The sequence below is a fragment of the Equus asinus genome, chromosome 24 (assembly GCF_041296235.1).
Source record: "Equus asinus isolate D_3611 breed Donkey chromosome 24, EquAss-T2T_v2, whole genome shotgun sequence".
NCBI classification, from domain to species: domain Eukaryota; kingdom Metazoa; phylum Chordata; class Mammalia; order Perissodactyla; family Equidae; genus Equus; species Equus asinus.
The window spans coordinates 61,794,475-61,821,730 of NC_091813.1; the positions used below are offsets into that span (position 1 = coordinate 61,794,475).

Consider the following 27,256-nt stretch of genomic DNA (forward strand, 5'->3'; position numbering starts at 1 on the left):
ATATATGTATGTGAGTTTGTGTGTGTGTATACGTGTGCCTACAGATGCACTCAGCAGCAAGCTTTAAATTAAAGATCTAAAGGCTTGCCAGAATGTGTCAATTATGTGTTTGTGGGTCTATTTTTGTAAAGGCAAAAAATAAACGGGTTGGATAATGAGCTTGTGAGTAGTCAATCAACGTGTTCGCATCTTTTGCAAAGGTTAGAGTTTATTCTCATTCGTGTACTATTGATTGAATGCATTAGAAGACAGTTAAACAGAGTCCTCATGGCACCTGACCAATAGGAGTTGTGGCCCTGGTCTCTACACTTTATTGCTTTTTCAGTATCATCTGGTTTAGCAGCCCAACAAAAAGAAAAATGACGTTTGCAGCATTACCATTTTGCAACAAATATATGTGTTTTGTATTCCTGAGTTTCCAGTGCCCCATGCAGTTTCATCCAGTGGGAATGCAGCGCTACTTACATTTGAGAGACATTTGTAACCATCCCAAATTCCATGTTAATACAGTTGAGTTTTCAAGTTGTCAAGTCTTTGTTTTGCAGGGTAAGGTGATCAGAAATCTTGGAGCAAGCCTGACCTGCTGTGGTCTACCAGTGTTGTGGTGAACGCAGGGCAAGTTCCACAAGAACTACTTATTAGAAAAGATCAGAAAATTGTCAGAAAAGCACATTCATTTTCATGTAGAAAGCTTTCCCTTCTTCTTGCCTCATACTAAATCACATTACTTTGTCCTTAGAGTAAAATGTAGTTTGAAATCCATCTGTGAATTAGAAAAGGCACTCTTTTATTTTAAGTGAAACATTTATTCACACTTCACGTGTTGAAGTGCCAGTGGCAATTTGGGCTGAGTTCTCAGAAAAAAAATTATATAACTTTTATGCCTCTTTTTTTTTTACCTGAAAGATATTCAGTAGTACTTATTCTATGATCAGGCAAACGTGCCTGAATTCTGGTCACCTTTTTCTTTTGATTCATGAAAAATAGGGCACTTCTGCTGGATGTTTAATATTTTCATGGTTGTCATATCATTGTTAAAATTTCAAAGTTTTAACATGGTCAGTGTGATGCTTTGTTAATTCATCAAAAACCAACCATATTTATGTTGACTACGATTGGTGGTATTTAGTTGTGATATCTTCCCCTTGAGTAGGACCTCATAAATAATTACGAATATGGCCTTTAAAACCAACTAAAAATAAGTTCCAATCATCTAGATAATGGGTAGGATTACTTAAATTTATAAAATAAGTAGTTAAAAGGCTTTTCCCAATCTTTTCTTTTCTGATGCAGTTTCAGCCCTTCTTGTGTCATGGAAGGCCTCAACGATTACCGCTGCTCAGCCTGCCCACGGGGGTATGAAGGCCAGTACTGTGAACGGTATGAACAGTAGTAACACCTAGAGATCTTGTGATAAAGGATCACAATAGAAAAGTATTCATTATTTTCATATTTTCTAGTAGTTTATATGCTTTTGAAAATATTTGTATATCTTTAGACTTTCTCCAAAGAAAGCTGTTTGCTTCCATCTTATACTTAGACTTTCTCCAAGATTCCAAATTATTTCACAATTATATAATTTATATTTTATACATATATAGAGAGAGATTTTTACAAGAACAAATAAATCACATCAATTTCCAAAAGTTTATCAGTAGTTAACAATAATAAAAAGCTGACCACATGTAATTCTTATTTTAGTTCACTGAAAAATATTGGCTGGAACCAACTGTGTGAACATCACTGTTCAGAGCACAGTGGCACTACACCAGCAAGTGCATACATGATGCAGGATGTAAATGGTACCAAGCATTCATAATTAGAGCAACCCAAACAATAAAGTGTCGGTTATTCGGTTCTCCATTTCAACAGGCACACAATATTATTTAAGTGATTCCTCTCCCTGTATTTCTTACAAAATCCGATAATGCATGTATGTAACTATTGAAATGAATACTAACTGTAATACAAATGATAAATTAAGAAACACAATTCCAGACTGACTGTCTAGTAGGATATCGTAATATTTTCTAGATTCATATTTTCTATAAGATCAGTATCCTGGATAGTCAAGCTTATCATCATCACTTTTAATATGTTTTGGGTATTATCTCTAAAATAAAAGAGAGTAAGTAATATTAACTATCGGCATTATAAACGTATGATAAATTTAGCATAATTGATAACAGCATAAAGTTTTGTAAAGACCCTTGAACACAGCCTAGGTCCGCCAACTTAGCTTGGTGCCATTTTTCTCGTCTATAACATCAGAATAGCTGATGTTCTACCTACTGTATGCTAACATTGTGAAGGTCAAGGGTGTGGAGGATACTGTTGGTGCCCTGCCCAAGCATCCACACAGAAGCCTCTTCTCCCAAAAGAGGGGCAAAAAGGCCTGAGAATTTACCCCAGCTTCCTGTAGGGCTCCAGAGCCAATAACTAAATAGTGTGGGAGTACAAAAGTCCAGCTCCTTTGCCCCAAAGCTGAACAAACTTTGAGATGTTATTCATGCTCCAGAGCTTTCCATGGAATCAGGCTGGGACATCACCTGGAATCACACCTTTGCTTGGATTCTTTCTTTCCATGTCCTGCTTCACCCACTCCTTTGCTGTATTCTTCCAAGATCATTTCCTTAAATTATGAATCTCTTTGCAAAAATAAACCCATAAAAATTAATTTTATCATCACCCATTAAAAAAAATCTTCTTTTGGTCTTATCAGCAATGGTCATTTAATAGCAGAAATAAGTAAGTCACTAAGTAATTAAACTTAAGTTTTATAAATCCCAATGCAGTTTCTATAAGTTTGTGAAATATATTTCCAAATAGTTCTGTATTATTTGGAAGAAATAATCTAATACTTGCATATAATACAACAAAATATCTAATACTTGCATGTATATAACAGTGCATTTACAATTTTCCATGCCAACAGAAATCAGCAGCAATTAAATAACTCAAAACGATACAAAATCCAAAAATATTTCCATTTGTTTTGGAGATATACACATCATTTAAATATATATATTTTTAATGTCCACCCGTGTGCATGGTATTCATGCTTAGGCTAATATTCACTTCATGCCTTTGTAAAGACCAGTAGAATGATGACTCAAATCATCCCTGGACACCAAGGGGATTATCTTCAGTAATTTATGAAAAAACATTTCATAGTATAGCTGCATTTATAAATTGGAGTTACCACTATCTACAGAAGTATGTATACAGAAAAGACCAGAAGGGTACACTGAAGTGAATAATTATTGTCTTAAGGCAGAGTGATTACAGAAGATTTCTTTTTTTAATATCCATTAACGTTTAATCAGTAAGACTTGACAGTTTATGAAGCATATAGACAAGCAGGGTCCTACACTACAAAATGTGAATGGCTTGTGTTGTTTTTGCAGTTCTCAAATGTTGTTACAGCTTTAAATTCGTCATCTCTAACATATAAGTGATCAGGTTATATTTCCCTGAAAAACAGCTGTTATCCAGCTAAATTAAACCAAAAGCCTTGGTGAAATTTTTGTTGTAACTTTCCAAATAAATTTGTTCCACTTCTGAGAACTTCTTAAATCATTTAATCACCTTATGACCTGCCCAAACTGAGCTCAGGTCTAAAACTGCTTAAATGTCTTGAGTGTCCCTGTAATATAGAAATGGCTCCCCATACTTTAGCTTCGTTACTCTTGTAATAAAATCTTTGAGCATTTAATCAATCTGAACCAGTTTACAATAGAATTCTTTCACTGCAAATATTAAGAAACAATTCAAGTGGACTTATTTAAATGATATTCTTATTGAGCATTTGTAACATTTCATTGGAAATAAAATAATTAAAACTATAAATGTATAAAAGCCTAATGTTACAGATAATTTTCTTCTTGCTTTGCCTTTTCTAACCGGCGCAGGATGAATTAACTTTCACAATCAGCCATGCAAATTTCCACAATCCAGGCCATGAAAGATGGTCTGAGATTATCTGGCCAGTGTTTATAATTTTTGGCTTCAACCTCCTACTGTCTTTCAACATCCTCACGTAATTACCTCTTGAACAAAAGTTCTGATGGTTGCTTGTATTTAGGCTGATTATAGATATAATTTATTGTCTAATCCAGGATCTCTAAGGAGAGACAGGAAGTGTTTTTAATAATTAAACCGGGACAACAGGTAATCTGGGACCATCCTCTGTAAACCAGAGCATACAGTCTTCCTAGCATCTTGTAAAGTTACCAAACTTCCCGTAACATAACCCATAGTGATAGATACTTAAGTGATGGATGCAAGCATGGGCGGAAGAATCAATGAATTGATTGCCTTTTGGATTAGTCCAGTTGGATTTCCTAATTACTCAAATATATTCTATTTGCATAACATTAACCCACTTCCGTGGACACACAATGAAAAATCCATCTTGAGGAAGATGTGGTAGAAAGGAAATACCAATAGAGTTAAATAGAAAATCTAGGAGTTTATTGCCACTTAACTTGATTCTTTTTGCTCATTAGTAAAATTAGTGGATTGATTTCTTTGGTCATTTTGATCTCTAAAATGCACGCGTCTGGGAAAGCCTAAGAGTCAATATATAATTTTATTCATTTCCACTTGAAAACGACTTCAAAAAAAAAAGTTTATGATGTAGACCAGTGGTGGGCAAACTATGGCTCACAAAATTGGCCCGTGGCCTGATTCTGTATGGCACCAAGCTAAGAATGGTTGTTACAGGCAAACATTTACAATTAATTTGATGATAGGAAGCAGTAAATTCGAACCCAAGTTAAGTAAATTTAATACCTCAACAAGAATTACATTCTTCTCATTAATAGATTGGTTTTACATTAGTAGATAAGTATTACAAAATAATTTGTACTCAATTATTATTATTATTGTTTGGAATTCCATCAATCAAAAAGATGTTTGGAAATTTATTTCTCTCTCACTGCGTGATTTTGATTTTGCCTCTTGACCTGCAAAACTTCAAATATTTACTGTCTGGCTCTTTACAGGAAAAGTTTGCTGACCCCTGATTTATCGACTCTTGGTATCAGTTTTGTTTTAACGAAACACACAACAGCATCAATTGAGAGATACGACATTATTAATCTCCTTTGCTTTGTCACTGTTTAAATCCAGGTGTGCCCCTGGTTATACTGGCAGCCCAAGCAGCCCTGGAGGCTCCTGCCAAGAATGTGAGTGTGACCCCCATGGCTCGCTGCCTGTCCCCTGCGACCCGGTCACGGGGCTCTGCACGTGCCGGCCCGGAGCCACGGGGCGGAAGTGTGACGGCTGCAAGCACTGGCATGCGCGCGAGGGCGCAGAGTGTGTGTGTACGTATACTAACTTAGCTATCAGTTCTGGGACCTTGGCTCTGTTTCTGTTGCATTTCTAATGAGAAAGACTGTCTTTTCCCCCCTTTGTTTGCAAAAGCTAGTGCTACTCTTCATTCTTTCTGACGCTATCTATCCACCTTCTGCTGTTTGCCTGCTGTTTTTGTCTCCATCCTGCTGAGCCAAAAACAGCTGAGAAAATCCTCAGCATGCTTCAGTCAGTTCATGGCAGACCTACAGCAAAGCTCCTGCAGACGTATTCTGGTCTATTTTGTCCATCTCAGAGTTTGCAGTTTTACTAAAATTGGCGTTGCTTTTGTGACAGATTAAAGATCAGGGTTTATTAAATTTTTAAGAATCCTCCTGAATTTGTAATCAGCTGGACAGACACTTTAAGCCTTGAATTACAACTGACTTTTCTCTTCCTGGCTTTTACGGGAATTCATGAGCATACTGCTTCCTAACTTTCTCTTGGACGCAGAACCTGGAAGCGGTGAGGGTGAACTCCAGTATTTTGACTCACATGTACTATAAATGGAGGGTGATTTGCTCTCTTGCTCTCTCTCCTTGTTTACCTGCTTCTGGATTCAGTAATGCCATATTGATCAAATATCAGTAGTTAAATACGGTTCTTGGGCCTTATATAAATTCTAATCTAAAAGAGGTTATTTATAAATTTAGGGAGGCACTGTTATATTATAGTATTCTTCTCCTTGACAGAATTTACATTAGTGGTCTTAATTCTTTCTAACAAATAGAAATGTAAAATATTCTGGTACCTTTTATTTCAATGCTTACCTATTTTAATGTGTTTATGCATGCCGGTATTTCTGGTTTTAACATCTTATGTGTGTCTAAATCGTAGTAACATTTTAATTAGAATTTTTACTTGTGCTGTAGTTTCATAAATTACCTCGAAAGCTAATCTGACTTTTAAAATATGGCAAAACGTAAAGACTGGGTGAGTTTGGGAATATAGGTTTTTAAATTTTTTTTCCTGTGTATTTCAACCATCTTTAATGAAAATGTATCACATTTAAAATAAAAATAAATGTCAAGCTTGATGGGGAGAGTAAAGTAATATGTAATATACATTTACATTATCACATTTAGCTCTTGGTATACATATATTCACTCTGCTCAATTATAATGGGGTATTTCAATGATAATGAAGTCGACTTCCAATGTAATCCAACTAGTTTTAATATTGTTTTCAAGTTAAATTATTAACATGGATATATTGAAGTAGATAATATATAATCCTAATGTAAACACTAATCTAAACAGTCTTGAGTTCAAATTATCAATTTTATTAACTATCCAGAAATAAACTTGAAGTAAAAAGATCACATTTGATATGAAGCCCAAAATATTATAATAACACATTAAAATTTGTGAGAGATAAAATAATGGGATTATTTTCTGACCATTTCTTTTAAAGGGAAATGTCATTCTGCCCATCAACAACAATGGCTGTAACTTCTTATTCTGTTGATGATCAATACTTTATATACATTTAAATAAATTTATAACAAGAAAACTCAACTCATTTTTTTCCCTGTTACATCAGTGAGTTTTAAATATCCCAGTGATATGAAAAGTACCAATCCTCCAGATACAAAGTTACACCAGCCTTAAATGTTGATTTGCATTATTCTTGTCCCATAGGGAAACGTATTTTCAATCAGTATACCTGATAATTCAGTGCAGTTGCTATGTCCAGGAAATGTTAATATTCTTCTGGTGGATTAAATTATAGTGGTTTTTCTTATACCAAAAAAAGTGTTAAATTATGGGGATTTTTTTTTGCTATTTAGACACTTTTTCTAAAGTGTTTATAATTACTTTATAAATAAATATATTTCTTTTATATTTATAAGATATTTGTAATAAATATTTTCATTTTATAAATGCTGTATAGATTTTCTTCATGCTGCTCTTAAATATTAGTGATTTCTACTTACTTCTAGGAATGTTTTCTCTTTACCATTTGTTAGGTTAACTGTAAGAATTGTTACATAGAGTGTCTTCAGATTTTTCTTCTTTTTTCATCTTTTACAATTTCTTCTGCTGTGGAAAATTATGTTATGGTTCTATCATGCTGGCCTTTCCCAGGACACGGTTCCTACTTCTAGTTTTGAAATGAGATAAAACAAGACACAAGTGAGGACATAACTCAACTTATCCTCACTTCTCTTTTAGACTCTTTCTAGATCCTTAAGCTAAATTAGAGCAAGAGACCAAAGAATGGCGTCACCTGGCCCATTTGATCTGCAGGGCCTGTGCTAGGACATGTGACTCTAGTGGAACTTTACAAGGCCTGTGGGTGAGAGTGAAGGGAGGTGGCCTGGTTCCAGCAAGAGAATATATGTATACTAAGAGAAATATCTTCTGAGAAAAGCTTCTTCTCAGCTTAGAGCCCATGTTACCTCAATGAAGAATAAAGATAAAATGGGCTAAAGATACAAAATAAAAAGTTTTAAATATATATAATGTCAATAAATACATATTTTTTTTCTGCTAACCATTGAGACTCTCTCCTCTAAGATTTCAAACATTATAGTAGTTATGATAAGTTGTTATTCATCAGAGATTCTTTTAATTAAGGTCACATCGGTTTATAACATTGTGTAAATTTCAGGTGTAAATCATTATATTCCAGCTTCTGTATAGACTGCATCGTGTTCACCACCAAAAGTCTAGTTTCCATCCATCACTGTACATATGTACCCCCTTACCCCTTCAGCTTCCCCCCTACCCCTTCTCTGGTAACCACCAGTCTCTCTCCATATCGATGTGTTTGTTGGTTGGTTTACCTTCCACATATGAGTAAAATCATATAGTATTTGTCTTTCTCTGTCTAACTTATTTTACTTAGTGTAATACCCTCAAGGTCCACCCATGTTGTCGCAAATGGCATGATTTCATCTTTTGTATGGCTGAGTAATATTACATTGTATACACACACACACACACACACAGAGATATATATACTACATCTTCTTTATCCATTCATCCATTGATGAGTACTTAGGTTGCTTCTAGTCATGGCTATTGTGAATAATGCTGTGATGAACATAACAGTATATATATCTTTTCAAATTAGTCTTTTCATGTTCTTTGGATAAATACACAGAAGCATAATAGCTGGATCATATAGTATTTCTGTTTTTAACTTTTTGAGAAATCTCCATACTGTTTTGCATAGTGGCTGCACCAATTTTCATCAGAGATTTTCAGGTGGAGTCCTGTCCTCTATGCAGGTGAATGGCGCACTAGTTGGGTGCCCAGATTCCGTTGGCTGCCTTTTTGTGTTTTCCTAATGGGAATAATTTGGCACAGCCCTACCATGTGTTCTTGCCTTATGCATTTCGGTGAGTTCTGAGTGGCTGTTTAATAGACTTCCCAAGTCAGGACTTGTCCTTAGTAAGTTATTTAATACAAATCCAACCTCTTCTTTAAACCTTCATCCGTAATTTACATGTCATTTTATAAAATGAGGACAACCACCTGCCCTTCTGAAATTTGAGACTGAGCAGGAAAGCCATTATTTCTTTCGTAATAAAGTTTCGTATTGTGAAACACAAAACTTGGATTTGTTCGTGTCCTATTTCCTACAGACTAGTAATTAACACACAACAACCCAAGTGATGTTTAAACTAGATTACGAGTAGCATAGTAAAATATATTACTCTCCTAGAGAACAGAAATTAAAACTAGTAGCTGTTGGCAAGATGCTGTTCCACAGAGTGCCTGAAATAGCATGTTATAAATATCAATTTGATGCTTCCTATTTTTATTTGTTGCATGTGAGATATTAGGAATATATCAGCTTCATTATTTATAGTCACAATTTATCTAAAATATAACATTTAAGATGATGTTTTGCTTGCAGTGTTGCAAAAGCCATCATGAAGTGTGTTTTCTACCTGCAACCTAAGCTAAGCCTAGCTAAATGTGGTAACGCACCTTAACTCCAAAATACACACCTTCCAGCCACTTGGTGAAACCTGAAGTCTGAAGTTTTATCCTACATTGGTACCGATCTAGACAGACAAAGTCAAGGTTATTGTTTTAAATAGCCAATTACTGCCGAGGATCTTACCACAAGAATGCAGAGGCCCTCAAATATTAACACTAGAACACTGCTGTCCTCTTATCATCAAAGATGATTGCTAGTGGCACTTACTGCTCCCTGTATATGAGGGCAGGAACAAAGTAGTGGAATGCGGTTGATCACTGTAAAGAAAATAGGACTTTCTATAATAGAAGATGATTAAAAAAAAAATCAGTTGATCTCCAGATGCTATTTAGTGAGCTTTGGCTTTGCTTTTCCGCTAGGTGATTCCCCTCCATCCTGGCCCACTGAATGTTGTCCTCTCTTTGCCTCCACTTAATCCCCAAGCACTAGTTCCTATTCAAAGGCCAGTATGTCTACGGTAGTTTTCTACATCTCTAAGCCGTGGCATGTTGTTCAAATGCAGGCGTCAGGGAATCTATAAAAGCAACTTCTGTTCATCCTGTTTGCACCTTCTCTGCATCTGTTTTGTTAGTAAAAGACGCTTTGAGTTTCTTGTTGTCAACCTTCTCAGCATAGGTCCAGGCTAACAACATGATAGAACAGCCAACCGTCACTCTGATTCCAGGTAATGTTCCTGGTTATTGGCAGTCAGTCTCAGCGGTTTGTATGTCACATTGAGAAAGCTGTTCTGTTAGTGGATGAAGGAGTTGTGCCATTGAACTGTCATCTAGAGAGACTGATCACTATTTCCTTTTCTTTCAGTCGGGCTTCATTTTAAGAGAAAGTTCCATCTGATTACAATTTTCACTCTGCTAGATCCAGGAAGTTTATTGTCCTCAAAGAACAATAAAATCATGTGATTTTAAAGTCAGAAGAAGAAAGATAATTTTATCATCTCCTTTTTGGTGGCGTTCCTGAAACAGACGATCTTCTGATGCCATGAAGCATGCTGTTGTGAAGTGGCTCCAGACGGTTGGAATCCTGGCTGGCCACATACAAGTTTTGTGACATTAGATTAGTTAACTTTTCTAAACCTCATTTCATTATCTGTAAAATGGAAATAAGCTACTACATACATATATGTGAAGTATGTAAGCATAATAGATGCTTCATAAATCCTGGGCATTATCATCATGGTTATCATCATAAAGTGTGGTTTTGTGCAGCTCATCAGTTCCTGATGAAATATCTAGGTTAGGCTGAATTCTAGTTTTTTATAATTATCTATAACTCAAGGCTTTTCAAGTCACTGAAAACCTCTTTTATGACCACCTTACATTTTTTTATCTCTTTAAGTTCTTCACATGACAATATTTATAGATTCATAAATATTCTGATTGTGACTACTTTTCTCACTTTTAAAATGAAGATTTTAATAGTACTTACTTCATAGAATTACTGTGAACATTAGATGAGATGATGATGGCAAGATATAACATATTGCTTGCTATGTGGTGAATATTGTGTAGATAAAAGCTACTATCCCTTTATTATTTACAGTACTTCCAAAGTTTCCGTTTGTTTTTTGAAAAGCTACACCATACTTGAACCATATTGAACTTGTTTTTCATATATATATGTACAGAATTCTGTATAATATATATAGTAAATAAAATTTATATATAAATTTTAATTAAAGACAAAAATTTATTGTAAATATAATGCAAATTTTATATGTAAATTTACATATATGCATACATATATATATATACACCACAACTTGGTACATGAACAAATTCACTAGCTTCATCTAAAACCTACAGAATACCTTTCCGTTAATTCAAAGAAATAATAGGCAAAAAAAGCCTTCTTAACCAGTTTAAAACCAAATTTTTATTTTAGAAGATATTTACTTATATAATAATAATATATGTTAATCCAAAAGTTTCTTCTTGAAGGAGAAAGGGAAAAGAGAGAAATAAAATCCATACCCTTGAACTCTCAGTAGCCTTAATGTAGAAGAGTTAAGTTAAAGCATGGATATTAGGACAAAAATTTTTTCTTTTGTTGAAAATGTATATTTACTCATTTTATCCCCATTTGAGTAGAGCAGACAATTTATGCATCTTTACCTAAAATTGGTTAATAGGTTTGGCCTTTTCAAAAATACTCAATGCACTCGTTTCAGCTTCAGCTTCCTTGGTCTGGCTGCAGCCTGTGAATTTTTTGTGACAGTATGCCAGGAGTTATTATGCATGGGGGACTCTGGTGGAAATGCAGTATTTTGTGCTAATTGCTAACAGAAAGATCTGTAATCTCAGCTGCGTGATCTGCCCCTTCCATGTGCCCAGCTATAACGATCAGAATTTAGTACGGCATTTGTTAATATTAGACACCAATTTATCCTGACACTTTTATAGGCAAAGCCTCAGAAACATTTAGTCATGTAAAATATAATCATAGTCTTGAAATATTTGCTTTTGCTCCCATGCATTTTAGGCAGGATCTCACTTTATAACCTTATCTTTATAGCGGAATTGAATGGTCTGGAGGGGTCCTTTTTGGGGCCTGATTATAAGCTGGGGGTTAATTTACACTGAGTAGTTACTGCACCCTTATCAAAGAACAATGGTTTACATAGCGTGAATATTCCATGTCTCTATATACTCTTCAAATCTTCCCTTTCATATTGAATTAAATGTGGTTTTAATTTGCAGCCCATTTCCAGTGTTTGGTGCCAGACATTTCAGATTTTTTAGGGCAAATGGAAGCAGCTTGTGGTGTAAGTAAAATATTTTGTGTCAGAATTAAATAGCAAACCATTATGTAGAGGGCACACTTCCCCCACGTGTTTATCTTATAACTGTATGAACTAGACTCATAGAGAAGCTTTGAAAAAATCCCCATGGCTGTGCTATTCATAAGTCTTTCTGACTCATTTGGACAGGTGTTAGTATATTACTTGGAGCGTACCATAAAACTTACCTTCCACTTATGGAAATGTGCTTGTACTTTGTTCCCCGCAAAGCAAATACAGAGACCATAGACATGGGATAATAACAGACCTTTGGACATAGAGACATAAAATGGAATGTATGAGTCCTTAAAAGAGCAATTAAATACATTTTCATTTCAACGGCTGAAGATGAGGAACCAAAATAGATGGGCAGGGGGTAGAATAAATGAGAGAAAAATCAGTATTCATCATGCCTCTTGGCATTCTAGCTCACCAATTTACTCTGTAGTATATTACAGTAAATCAGATCCAGTTCTGCATTCCAGTCCCTGATTTATTCTTGTATGAAGTAAAGACTGAGAAAACTTTTCCCTGAAAATTTCTGCAAGCATCAGTAAGGAGCCACTAGCCATACTGTTATCAATGAACTGACTCAATTCCCTGCTTGGACATGAGTAGGTTATAAATTATAAATAAATTAGAGAAAGGGCTAGCAAAAGATTCCTGAGAACACACTGCTCTAAAACGCATGGTGAGATGTCATGCTATCAAGTATCTTCTGAGATCTTGAAAGTAAAAAAGAGCATATTGCTTGCTTACATCTTGAGAACATCTGCTCAAAATACATCTTCACTGGAAGTCGAATGGAACTTTTGAAACAATAATGAACATGGACTCAGTGGGACAGGAACCTTCATATTCTTCATAACTTTTAATAAAATTAGGCATTGTTAGTTATACTTGTTTTTAACCTTTGAATTGCAACTTGTAAGTCTCTGATCTGAATTCACGCTCTAAATCTCACATACGAAACTTAGGAAAGTGTCTCAGCTATCTGTTGCTGCCACTCCAAAATTCAATAGCTGAAAACAACAACTGTATATATCCTCAAGGTTCTGTAGGTTGGCGATTTGGAGTGGGTTCCATTGGATAGTTCTTTTGTTGTCATGCCTGAGGGGTCCCAGGTAGCCTCATTCACTGTGATAGGGCTCAGCTGGAATTGTTGGGCTTGCCTTTCTCTCACTCACCTTGACTCTCTTGCTCACAGAGGTTAGCCTGGGATTGTTCACAAGGCAGCAGGGTTCCAAGAATGTGGAAGCAGGCACTGCAAATCCCCTTGCAGCTGAGGCTCGAGAGTCACACAGTGTCCCTCTGGCACGCTCTGTGTCAACCCAGATTCCAGGGCAGGGAAAGAGACTCTACCTCTTAATGGGGGGAGCAGCAAAGAAGTGGTAACCATTTTCAATCCACCCCAGAAATGAGCATTGCCCTTATCTCGTCAGTAGCTCATCCCAGTTGTTTCCTTCTTCTTTTTCTTTCTTTTCTTTCTTTTTTTGTTTTTGTGAGGAAAATTCGCCCTGAGCTAACATCCGTTGCCATTGCCGACCCTCCTCTTTTTCTGTTTGAGGAAGGTTAGCCCTGAGCTGACATCTGTGCCAATCTGCCTCTACTTTGTATGTGAGATGCCTCACTGACAAGTGGAGTAGGTCTGCACCCGGGATCTGAAGCCATGAACCCCAGGCCTCCAAAGCGGAGTGTGCAGAACTTTAGCCACTTGGCCATGGGGCCAGCCCCCAGTTGTTTCTTTCTTAATAATGTTTTGTCTCTCTTTTCTTCCCCCTGATCCCTGCATTCCAATAACTCTTTCCTGGGTCAAAACTGAATTACCTCATGCAGATATCATAATAGTTATCTCCTTAACATTAGTCAGTCTCTGCCTCACTAATCACAAGACAATTTTCTCCCTCTAACCATTGTTTTTATGCTATTCTCCTGTCCCTCACACATCTGTGTGGTTCTCTATTTTCTATCATATATCAGGTTCTCGCATTCAGACATTTCCTATTTGGTCAATCTCCCTCTCTCTCTCTCTCTCCATCCCTTGCCCTCTCTCCCGCTCTTCCTCTCACCGTCTCTCCTTTTCTCAGTCCTCTCTTTCTAATTCCATGATCTTCTCCAAATTATTTTTTGCTCTTCTTTCACAAAGATAGTAGTAAACAAATATTTATTGATTATTTACTATGTGCAAGACACTTTCCTAGGCACTGTGACCGCAGGTGATTAATTGGTCCCTTCTCTGGTGAGAGAGAAACAATATATAAGTAAATAAAATAGTAAGATAGCCCGTACACGCTTGAGTGTTGAGATAACAAGACAAAAGGAATGCAGTAGTGACTGGCGGGGACAGTAATTTCAGAGTCATCTCGGCCTACCCCTCCAGGGAAGTAGCACTTGAGAACTTGACCTGAACATCCAGGAGCCACAAAGGGAAAGGTGGAGGGAGAATTGTTCTAGTCGGAGGAGACAGTAAGCAAAATGTTGTCTTCTAAATCCTTGCTCTCTTTAGGATTGAGCATCCCTAAAGTTTATCATCTGCTCCAGTAGCTATAAACCCTGGCTGCATAATAGGATCATCTGGAATCTTTTAAAAAATGCTGATGCCTAGGCCTATCAACAGACCCATCAAATCAGATTCTCTGGTGGCGGGGAGGGGGAGTACCTGGATATCTGTATTTTATAAATCCCCGCCTGATTCCAATGTGCAGCCAAAATAAGAACCACTGACCTACAGCAGTGCTTTTCAAATGTTAACGTGCATAGATCACGCGGGAATCTTTCTGAAATGCAGATTCTAATTAACTAGATCTGGCGTGGGACCAGGATTATGCATTTCTAATAAGTTACTAGGTGATGCCAATGCTGCCGACCTGATTGCTACTCAAAGTATAGTGCGCAGACCAGACGTATCAGTATTCCCCTGGGAGCTTGTTAGAAAAGCACATTCTCAGTCAGAGAATGAGAAACTAGGTCTTTCGCTCACCTCTCAAATCAGAAACACCGAGGGTAAGGCCCAGCCCTCTGTGATTTAAGACAGCTCTTCAGATGATTCTGAAATCCACTAGAGTTTGAGAACCAGACTGTGTCTTGGTGTTTAGACATGGTCCACTTGGTGCCTAAACGTGTTCCAGGTTGTTTTCTACTATTGTTTCATGTAGACAACTCTGTCAAAACTTCCCAAGTACTTGCATTGAACTGAGGGTGTGAAGCCGCAATTCTCTCTTCCTTTCATGTGATTTCCATGCAGAGCAAATGCTCTTTCATTCTGGTCGGGAGAAGAGGAAGAGAGACAGCTCTAGTTCCAGACTTCAGCTCCTGCCTCTAAAGCCTCTGTTCACTCAGCTTGTAAGGCACCAGGAGCTTGCAAAGCCCCGGCAGGTGGCACGCTACAGTTGCAGGTGTCACCTGCAAGGAGTTGATTTATTAAAGGCCTTGCTGGGGCCGTTTAATCCCTGTGAAAGGGTATTGTAACTCACCTCTAACTGCTGTCCTATCAAAAAATCACCCTCTGTCCTACTCTGCGTTTACAAGCCTCAGTTAATGGTTTTCTCTCCATTAGGCAGCTTAGGGGAGTGCTGTTTAGAGCCCTAATTGAATTCTTGCCAGTTTGGGGCATGATCAAAGCTGCTCCAAATCCTGGTATTTTCCCTCTTCTGTATTTTCCTCTCTTCTAACATGTGTATAGTTTTGATACCTCTATCTGTGGAATATAAGCTAGAAATTATAACTGTATCCATGAATGCATATTGTAAATATGGTAGCACGTGCTCCTTGGCCTGGAGAAGCTACACCTCATTACTCTGATGCAAAGAGTGAAAAAAAGATTTTTTTAACTAAAAAATTCAAACTGAATATGAACATCTTTAAAATCCTCCAAAAGAATCAATGTATTTTAATTTTAGAAACTGTAGTATTTGTGAGATTAATTTGATAATGAAGAGACAACAGTCCATTTTTTCTCTCCACCAGTTCTACCACCAGCACCCCTCCACCCCCACCAAATTCCCATAGTCCTTTCTAATCATCAAAAAAATTATAGGTAGGACATTAGCACTCTTGGCTACTTAAAGAACAAAGTTGTCCTGGCCCTTGGCAATGATTGATGCACAAAATCGGATTAGGTTAATCATGTGAGCAGAAATCTATGGGGCTGCATCTAATCATGGGTGATAATGTGCTGAAACACTAAAGAGGAAGAGCTGGCAAATAAATAAACAAATAAATAAAAATCATGAGGAAAAAGCATAAATGATAAAATTCTTTTTTTAAGAAAAATTCTTCTCAATAGCTGTCAAGCTAAAAAGTTATAGTTTTCGGATATGTCATACATTACGCACGTGGAGACACAATGCTGTCGATGCCCCACAGTGCAGAAGAGTGGCACTGCACATTTGCATGCATTTTCAGACTCTGGAATGTGTTCTATGCCCTCAATACAGATTCCCTCTAGGTTGCTCATATGGGAATTTCTGGAGCGATTATAATGTGATATTCTGTATCTTACTTCTCCTTTAATACTTCTGCAATACACTCATTTCCCTCAAACCCGTTGGCTCCTCCTCTTTGGTTCCTTGTTTCTATCATCATCCGTATTTCAGGTTCTGGGTGACAGGCATGTCTGTTCTTTTGTTGTTCTCTTCATCTCTTTTCAACTGTCCTCCATTTGAAAGCATTAATTATCTGAGATGAGTAGCATCATCTTTCACAGAATTATACTTGGGCCATAAAATATTTCATAGCTGAAATCTTTGAACATCTGCCTGGGATGCTTAGCAGAAGTAAATATTTTTTGTCGTTTCTGTTTCACAGTTTGTGGAGATGAATGCACGGGCCTCCTTCTCGGTGACTTGGCTCGCCTGGAGCAGATGGCCATGAGCATCAACCTTACTGGCCCGCTGCCTGCTCCATATAAAATCCTGTATGGGCTTGAAAATGCGACTCAGGAACTGAAGGTAGGTTGGAGCAGCAACAGCAAGAGCCAGGGAGAAGAGGACAGAAGCTCCCCAAGGAGTAGTGGCCGTAATTGGTAAATGTTCTTCCCGTTGCCCCAAATCAAGACAAGCAGCCGTTAGGGAAGTTCAGAGACTTTCTAAACCAGTGTTTTTCAGACTTGAGAACTATAATATGCAGATTGCTATTAAGAGAAAAGAGGCTCATGCACCACCCCCTGTTTGGTCTAAATCAATTTTATGATGTCACTTAAATATGTGCAAACATAAGATCAGGTATGAATTATTTGTACTTATAGCTTTATAAAATCAAAACAAATTAATCCTTACAAAAGCATAAAAAATGAAATTCAAATTAAAAACATTAATATAAAATAACAGATGATTTTTGCTGAAAGCAGATTCCTACTTGCAACCAGAATATGATACTGACTCCTTCCACACACGTTCTTTTATCAGTACATTTCTCCTACCCTTCCGCAATTTGAACCAGAGAGCCCCTTGCAAGGAGTCCTGAAATGACATTCGGCATCACTTGACAAGTCTGCATGATTTATGTGCTCAATCTGCCATATGATCAAACACGCATGCAAACGTGGGCTCTGAGATCCAGCGGTCATACTCAGCTCTCAGGGGTCCAGGCTGGGTTCCATAAATGCTTACATTAACATTTCAGTTTCTTGTCAAAGTGAAAATGCAAGATTAAAGTTTTGTACTAAAGAACCAGTAGACCTTTGAAAGTACTTCAGCAAGAACTAATTTGAGAAACACTATTCTAAAAGACTGTTAAAGCTTTTGGTAGTTCATGAGATACGAGAGAATGTTAAGGAAATTGCAGTTTCATCTGATGAAAAAAGATGAAAGGTGAAAGATTGATATACATTATCAATCAATTACTAGATATTTATTGAGAATTTCTAGAAAATCCCAGTATTGCATTTGGTTCCCTGGGGTTTCATGACTCCTATAACGTCATGTCTACTCTCAGGATCTTAGAGTCTAGGTGGTTAACAAAGTAAACAACAATTAAACAATGTGCAAAGACACATAATTGCCATGTGCTTTACAGAAATTTGACATAGAGTACAAAGATTGGAGAAATAGGTAAGATTCTGAGTAACCAGAGAATGCATCATTAATGAGAGTATAATTTGTGTTGGACCTTGAAGGACAGAGGCAATTTTAACCGAGAAATATTGGCGAGGACTGGAGGAAGAAAGCTAAGATTTATTCACTAGGCATTGGCAGATATTCTTCTAGGGAATATATTCTTTAATCTGGACCATAGCCTTTAAGGTAAGTATTATTACACTATTTTCCAAAGAAGAAATCAATAATGACGATAACAAGAATAACATTTGTTGATGAGTAGCTCTGTGCTAGGCCATTGAGTAAAGTCTTGCATGGATTGTCAAGCATAAATCTTACAGAAACTTCAAGAAGTAGATAGAAGTACTGTATCATCTATAGTTGTTTCAGGTAGGGAAGCTGGGGCACAGAAAAGTTACCCATGAGGCACAAGGTCACATGGCTACTAGGTGTAGAGCTGGGATTTGAATAGAGGCAGTATAACTTTCGGCCCTGTGAGAAGGAAACCACCTTTGCAAAGCTCAGAGAGAGAAAATAACTTGCCTGGGAGGACCCAGCCCACCAGTGATGAGGTCTCCTTCACTCTCGGCTCATACGTACTCTTGCCACCTGAGCAGAGACAGAAGTGTGAATGCACAAGGCTTGTCTGGCAGACATTAGAAGTCAGGCCTGCCGGTGAAATATAAGGCTGGAGACTTGAGTGGGGCAGGGTGATGTGACGGACAACCTTGAAAACCAGGCAGAGGAATCTGAGTTTGCCTTGTAGGCCCAGTATTCAAGAACGTGAAGAGTTTTAATAAAGAAGATGCTGACCAGTTATTTTCCTTATACATGGAGGGAATACAAAGAAAGGAAATTAAAGTGGAAAAGTGAATACTTCAGCAAGACATAGAAAATGTTTAAAATAATCCTTAAGCAATGGATGAAGTTCTGAAGGGCCCTGTAGGAGAGACTCTGATCTGTGGACGGATTCTGAGCCGGGGGTCAGTAGTCTGCTTCCTTATGGCTGGGTGTTAGTCAAAATGACCTTGATTTTTCTTAAATTCCAATCTTTCTTGATTCTGTGTTTGTGTTCTTTGTCCGTAATTTGTTTAATATCTGAAAACTTTGGATCCTATTTTGATATTTTGAAACCTTAAGCAAGTTATGTAGCTGCTCTTTGCAGTTCCTGTCACTGTGTCAGTGCTCCCAGACTCCAGCCAGAGCCCACCAGGAACGCACATGCGATGGAACAACTTGGGTTTATTAGCTCATTGCAACAAGGGACACTGCACGCCACAGGGAATTTTGGGGTGTCTTAATAAGAGGGTGTTAGGAATAATTTCTAGTTTGGGGGTTTGTGCTAGGTGATTTGGGGCAGATTCCAAGGAAGCAAGGCTTTGCGCTGGATCGGGTGCTATTAGGAAGTGGGAATAATCCTATAAGTAAGTATTCTAATGAATCTTACCTAGAAGGAGGGAAGAACAAAGGAGGGCTGAAGCTGTGCTTAGGAGGAGGTGGTGGTCACTCGTATTAGCCAGGAAATGGGATTTGGGTGCTTCTGTGGTCTGCACAGAGATCACAGTTTTGTCTGTGTTTAGACAAGGTTATGGAGTGGTCTCATGTTTTGTTTCATTCATCACTGTCACAGAGTGACTCTGTCTAATGTCAGTGTTCTGTGAGATTGATGATGTTCAAGAGGAGAAGAATATGGCCTAGCTGTGAGTGCCAGGCCAGCTCCAACCAACGGGCCAGTTGGTTAGTGCCTGGCCAGGTCCCTATGTCAAGGGCTCTTGTGCTCTTTCTTGCCTGTAAACTGTATGTCTGTTGATTGAGATGGGAGCCTTAAAGAATTAGAGGGAGTTCATCTTGACTCTATGCCTTACTGGCCGTGTGATCTCATGTGAGTTTTTAACTCTTCTTCAAGCCACAGTATGGAATAACATTTACCTGATGGAATTGTTGTAAGAATTAAAGGAAAAAAACAAAAAAGCCTGGTATATGATAATTTCTCAATAAATTATGCAATTTGCATTATTTACCAGAATATTCCACACAGCGATTTGTGTATGTGTCCCATTGAAATAGTCTGTTTTTCTTTCAAGGTGAGAAGGCTAACTTCTTTGGATACAAAGGAAAACTGGGTTCTGTTAAGTGTTTGAGCCCATGATGACTGCAAGACCATTTACTAAAATGTATTTGGAATGAAATCTCTTTCAGCACTTGCTGTCACCCCAGCGGGCCCCAGAGAGGCTGATTCAGTTGGCAGAGGGCAATCTGAACACACTCGTGACAGAAATGAATGAGCTTCTGACCAGGGTAAGTTGGCAAAATCATGAATCTTCTAAAAGCAGATAATCATGTAAATTAGGGAAAATTACTTCAAATTTCAGACATGCAAATCTTGTTCTTCCTAATTCTCAATTTGGTGCATGAAGTAGATGTATTTTTGACTTGCTACTTCTGCCTCAGATAAAATCCTAGAACCCAGTAGCACAAAGACGTGTTAGGATACTCAGGAAGCGTCAAGAACAATAACTAAAATTACCAGAGTAATGGTGTATTTTGAAAACTCTATGCAGTAGCTTCCACAAAAGTTTTTATCAATTCTGAATTCCAAAAGCACTGTCTTTGACTATGTAGAGAAAAAGAAAAATGAATGAAAATACTTGTAGTCTCTTTGATCTCATCATGGGATTTTTACATTTGTATAAAAATACAGTCTAAATCAGTATTCTTACACAAAAGAGAAAATCTTCTTTATTGTGAAAATCCAAAGCATTTAAGACACTTTTGAAAGTTAGAATGTCCATGTTGCATTGATCAGACTTTTTAAGGAACGGAGAGTTTTAAACTTTCAAAACTGCAAGAGGGTTAAGGTTCTTTTTGCTACTAGGGAGCGAAGAAAACAACATAAAGTCCGCCATCTTGTGGCCGGAAAAGTGCATGGACAGGAAGACTGGCCTGTAATTTAGGGATCCACTTTGCCTATCTAAGGGCTTTAAATGAGGAAGAATATTGGAGCCAGAAGGTTCTTACAGATTATCTAGTCCATTTATTTTTAAGGAGAGATATGAATTAACAATGGCCATACAATTCACTAAACTCAGGGACCTACGTAGGACCTGGTGTCCAGATTCCCACTGGCCTGGTACTATTTCCACCTGACCTGCGGCTGGTTTAGACTTGCCACAGGAAAATCAAATGGGCTTCTCAGCACATAGTGATTCACAATGGCCCTGCTGTTACAATAGCATACTAAACAGATTTTCAGAATCTCATACCAGCAATGTAGAATGTATAGATATAGAGTTTCTTGCCAAATGTAGTTAGACATTAATTAGATTAATGAGCATATTTATCTCGTATTAACTTAATATATGATAGTTTTGTATTTGTTGCATGAATACAACTAAATAAGAAATTTTAAACAGATCATAACAGAGTACATTTGAATGGATCAATTCAACAAGCACTTGAGAATGTTCATTCCATACAAAGCCCAAGCTATGTGTTGGCAGATGAAAGATATAAATGAGGCTCAGTCTCTTCAAGGAGCTTGCAATCTAGTGTGTGTGTGTGTGTGTGTGTGTGTGTGTGTGTGTGTGAAGCACTTAAGTGTGTGAAGTATAATATGGGACAACTGCATGCAAATATATAATACAACATAAAATAGAATAAAGGAACAAGAAATATACCTGCAAAATATATACACATGGAATAATTTAATCTAGTTAAGGATAGTTTGGGAAAATTCCTTGGAATTTGTAGCATTTCATTCATTTGTTCATTCATTCATTCATTCATTCTGTTAATAATTTTTGGGAGTCTACCGTGCTCTAGGTACTATGACAGAATGACAGACACTGTCATAGAGGGATAAGCAGATCTAACCCGGTCATTACTCCTAGTGGGCTGATTACAGCCTAATGATCTGAGCCTAGAGACAAAAGAAATATTTCACTAGGAGAGTTGGGTCTGTATTATGTCTTAGTTTACATTCTTTTATCTTTCCAGCAGACTCTCCCATGCTAAATTTTTCAAAATAGACTTTATATTTTAGAGAATTTTAAGGTTCAAAGCAAAATTGATTGAAAAATACAGGGAGTTCCCATTTACCCCCTGCTCCTACACAAGCATAGCCTCCCCCATTATCAACATCCTCCACCACAGTGGTACATTTGTTACAATAGATGAACCTACATTGTCACATCATTATCACTCAAAGTCCATAGTTTACTTTAGGGTTACTCTTGGTGTTGTACATTCTGTGGTTTTTGACAAATGTTTAATGACATGTCTCCATCATTATAATATCATAAAGAGTAGATTCACTTCCCTAAAAATCTTCTCTGCTCCATCTATTCATCCCTCCCTCCTCCTAAACCCTTGGAGACCACTGATCTTTTTACTGTCTCCATAGTTTTGCCTTTTCCAGAATGGCATAGGGTTGGAATCATACAGTATTTAGACTTTTCACATTGGCTTCTTTCACTTAGTAATATATATTCAAGGTTCCTCCATGTCTGTTCATCACTTGATAGCTCTTTTCTTTTTAACACTGAATAATATTCCATTTTATGGATGTACCACAGTTTATTTACCCATCTGCTTACTGAAAGACATCTTGGTTGCTTCCAAGTCTTGGCAATATGCTTAAAGCTGCTGGAAACATTCATGTGCAGTTTTTTGTGTGGACATAAGTTTTAAACTCATTTGGGTAAATACCGAGGAACATGATTGCTGGCTCACATTGTAAGAGTATGTTTAGTTTTGTAAGAAACCACCAAAATGTCTTCCGAAATGGCTGTACCATTTTGCATTTCCACCAGCAATGAATGAGAGCTCTTGTTGCTCCTCATCCTTACCAGCATTTGGTGTCATCAGTGTTTTGAATTTGGGCCATTCTAATAGGTGTATAGAGGTATCTCATGATTGTCTTAACTTATAATTCCCTAATGACATATGATGTAGAACATCTTTTTATAAGCTCATTTGCCATCTGTACATCTTCTTTGCTGAGGTGGCTGTTCAGGTATGGCTATGGCCTGAATGTTTGAATCACCTCAAAATTCCTGTGTTGAAATCCTAACCCCCAAGGCAAAGATATTAGAAGGTTCGGCCTTTGAGAGGTGATTAGGTTTGACGGCAGAGCCCTTGTGAATGGAATTAATTCCCTTATACAAGGGACCTCAGAGAGATCCTTTGTCCCTTCCTTGCCATGTGAAGACATAGTGAAAAGATGCTGTTAATGAACCAGGAAGCAGGTTCTCACTAGACATGGAATCTGCTGGGGACTTGCTCTTGTACTTCCTGGCCTCCAGAACTGTGAGAAATAAATTTCCGTTTGTATAAGCCCCCTAGTGTATGGTATTTTGTTATAGCAGCCTAAATCACAATTCTTTTCTCTCTTTTTTTTTAAAGGTATGCATTTTGGTGAGGAAGATTGGCCCTGAGCTAACATCTGTTGCCAATCTTCCTCTGTTTTTGCTTCTCCCCAAAGCCCCAGCACATAGTCGTATATTCTAGTTGTAGGTCCTTCTAGTTCTTCTATGTGGGACGCCACCACAGCAGGTCTTGATGAGCGATGTGTGGGTCCACGCCCAGGATCCAAACCAGCAAACCCCAGGCTGCTGAAGCAGAGCACACCAACTTAATTACTATGCCACTGGGCCAGTCCCTCTTTTCTCATTTGTTAATTGGGATGTTTGTTTTCCTATTATTATTTTTTTTTAAAGATTGGCACCTGAGCCAACATCTGTTGCCAGTCTTTTTTTTTTCCCTTCTTCTTCTTCTCCCCAAAATCCCCCAGTACATAGTTGTGTATTCTAGTTGTAGGTCCTTCTGATTGTGCTATGTAGGACACGGCTTGATGAGCGGTGCCATCCATGTTCACGCCCAGGATCCAAACCAGGGAAACGCTGGGCCACTGAAGCAGAGCATATGAACTTAACTGCTTGGCCATGGGGCTGGCCTCTGTTTTCCTATTATTGAATTTTAAGAGTTCCTTGTATATTTTGATAACAGTCCTTTATCAGATATATCTTTTACAAATGCTTTCTCCAAGTCTGTGGCTTGCTTTGTCATTTTCTTGACAGTGTCTTTCACAGAACAGAAGTTTGTAATTTTAATTAAGTCCAGCTTATCAAGTATTTCTTTCACAGATCATGCCTTTCGTGCTGTATCCAAAAAGTCATCCCTTTACTCAAAGTCATCTAGATTTTCTCCAATGTTATTTTCTAAGATTTTATAGTTTTGCATTTTACATTTAGGCCTAAAATATATTTTGAGTTAATTCCAATATTTTTAAATAAAATTTTTATTTTAGGATAGTTTTAGATTTACAGAAAAGTTGCAAAGATAGTACAGAGATGTCTCATAGACTCTATACCCAGTTTCCCCTACTGTCAATATCTTAGTACTGTATATCTGTCACAACTAATGAACTAGTACTGATTTACCATTATTAACTAAAGACTGTACTTTCTTCAGTTTTCACTGAATGTCTTTTTATTGTTCCAGGATCCCATCCAGAATGCTACATCACATTTAGTTATTGTGCCTTCTTAGGCTATATTCTCTAGACTGACAATTTCTCAGACTCCCCTTGTTTTTGATGATTTTTGACAGTTGCAACAAGTTCATGCATTTTGTAAGATGTCCCTCAGTTGGTGTTTGTCTCATGCTTTTTCGTGATTAGATTGGACTTATGGGTTCTTGTGGGAAAGACCACAGAGGTAAAGTATCATTTTTATCACAGCATATTAAGAACCTATGCAACCAACACATCTTATCACTGTTGATCTTGACCTTGATCGCCTGTGTGAGGTAGTGTCTGCCACATTTCTCCACTGTAAAATTACTCTTTTTCCTCCTTTCCACACTCCAGTACCATTTTTATCTGCCATTCTTCAGATTTTGTAACAGAAAAAGCCTAGAAATAAGACTGCTGAAAGCAAAGATCTCCTGGATGAAGTGAGGATGGCAGGAAATGGAAATCCTCACTTATTAATTAAACTTGCCCCACCACATTTATCATTAGAAACATAACTGTCATGAAGACCTTACATACTCAAGTTGACATGATCAATTCTTTCTTTCCCTGTGGTCAACCTGATGATAATCAAAAGGTGAATGGATACACATGGGATCATGACCAGAGGGCTAGATGATTTAGATATCCAATATGATTAGGCTAAGATCAGCAGTACCTTTATCTCCAGGCATGAATGATGAGGCAGTTTGGACCAGAGTATAAGTGCAGTGGCCATGACTTCCTATTATCCATGGCTGCATTAGAGGACACAATGTCTTACACTAGGACTGCACATTGGAATTACCTGGTGCCAGGTCCCACCCCCACAGGTTATGATGTAATTGGTCTGAGGTGCAGTATGAGCACTGGGATTTCCAAGAGCTCTCCAGGTGATTCTGATGTCAGCCAAGGTTGAGAGCTAAGGCGAGCTGATAGTCACTTGTTGGCTCTAGCTCCTTTTCCTCTGCACATGGCTTTCACTGGTACAGCCAATCTTTTTGATGCTCCTTTTCCTCTGCTTTGTTGACTGACTAGTCTCTTTATGACTGACACGTTCTTTGGATTTGTTAAAAAATTTGACAAGTCTCATGCAGCTGCCCTCTTTCCTTCAAGTGCTGATATATTTTATGCTTGTTTTTTTATGGAGCAATCTAGTTCTCTAATAGCCATTGGTAAAGAGAATAATATTCCTCCCCAAAACTAACATTTAACTTGTATTTTATATAATTTAGCTAATATGTAAAAATTACATAAGCAATGTATTACATAATCAGATATCTCTTTCAATGTATTTTAATTTATTGCCATTTTCCTTCCCCATTGGCATATAAGTTCCTTGGAAATGGGAGTCACGTTTAGCATATTCAAACTGTCCTATAATACGTATGGACTACTGAGATGCTTTTTGATGACAACTCCATATACTTCTATAGCTACTGTGATTAGGTTCCTCTTTTGTGTCACAGCCAAATTTTTTGACAGACTGGGAGACAGGTCTGTATTCACTTCTCATCCACTGCAACCTGGACTTCCACTCCCAGCCCACTACCCAAACTATCTCTACAAGATGCCCAATGACCAGGTGGTCACTGAATCCAGCGGAAACTTTATTTGACTTGAACACCCTGTAGAAGTTGCCAGTTGTCACCCTTCCTTCCTTCTTGACATACTCTCCTCTGTTTCATTCTTAATTTTCTGATCTTTCATCATCAGGCTCTTCCTCTGCCCATCCCTTAAAATTTTATTTTCTTGGGGTCCAGTTCTCGGTCCACATCTCCACTCACTCTGAAAACTCTTTGTGTTTCAATTACCAGGTATGTGCTGATGATAAATAAATCTATATGTTCAAGACAGACTTCATTCTCCTTCTTCAGTCCTATGTACCTAACTACTGACTGGACACCTCAAACTAACCTCACCATCTTCCTCTTAAAACCCATACTTTCTCCTATTTAGAGCACCTCAGTGATTTATCCTCCAGTGTTTACCCATTCTCTCAAAATAGAAGTGAACAGGTTCCCCTTCACTCCAAACTTTCTTTCACCCCCAACCCAATTCAGTTCTGTTCTATGACCTCTGTTTCTAAACCTTATCCAATTCCAACTGATTATTATTTATATAGCAGAGTGAACTTTCTAAATCACAGATCTGATCATATTACTCTCCTCCTTCAAATTCTGCAACGGCTCTCCATTTCATTCAGGATGACATGTGATGCTCTCCTGTCTGATCTGATTACTGCTTAACTCCCCAGCCCCATCTCTCTCCTCATGGTCTGGTCCTCTGGACCCCCCACACATTGAATATATAAGCCAGAAACCTAGAAATACTCCTTGACTCTTCTTTCTTCCTCATTGTCTTCCCACTATCCAACCCATTACCAAATGCAGTGGGTTTTACTTCTAAGTATAGCTCTCCTCTCCACTACCCCACTCTCACCCAGTCTCCATAACTGGAAGTTTGGGATTACCACATAAGCTTTCTAGCTAGCCTTTCTGCTTTTACTCTTATTCTGCTCCCAATCTGTTCTCTATGGTGTAGCCAGAAGACACTTTTACTATTCCAAATTTGAATATGTCACCGCAGTGCTTAAACTCTCCCCCCTGACTTTTCATTGCTCCT

At 37.7% G+C, this 27,256-nt stretch overlaps 1 protein-coding gene across 5 annotated transcripts in view; it reads left to right on the forward strand.

Annotated features, from left to right (window-relative positions):
- LAMA2 (laminin subunit alpha 2) overlaps window positions 1–27,256 on the forward strand; it is a 537,163-nt gene that overhangs the window by 388,333 nt on the left and 121,574 nt on the right. For 4 of the 5 annotated variants that reach the window (XM_070496423.1, XM_070496424.1, XM_014847682.3 and 1 more), the window contains 4 exons: window positions 1,294–1,380; window positions 5,134–5,327; window positions 16,892–17,034; window positions 20,320–20,418. In XM_070496423.1, coding sequence (XP_070352524.1) covers window positions 1,294–1,380; window positions 5,134–5,327; window positions 16,892–17,034; window positions 20,320–20,418 — 523 coding nt within the window. The remainder of the gene's footprint in view (window positions 1–1,293; window positions 1,381–5,133; window positions 5,328–16,891; window positions 17,035–20,319; window positions 20,419–27,256) is intronic. The other variant, XM_070496425.1, reaches the window with a different exon arrangement.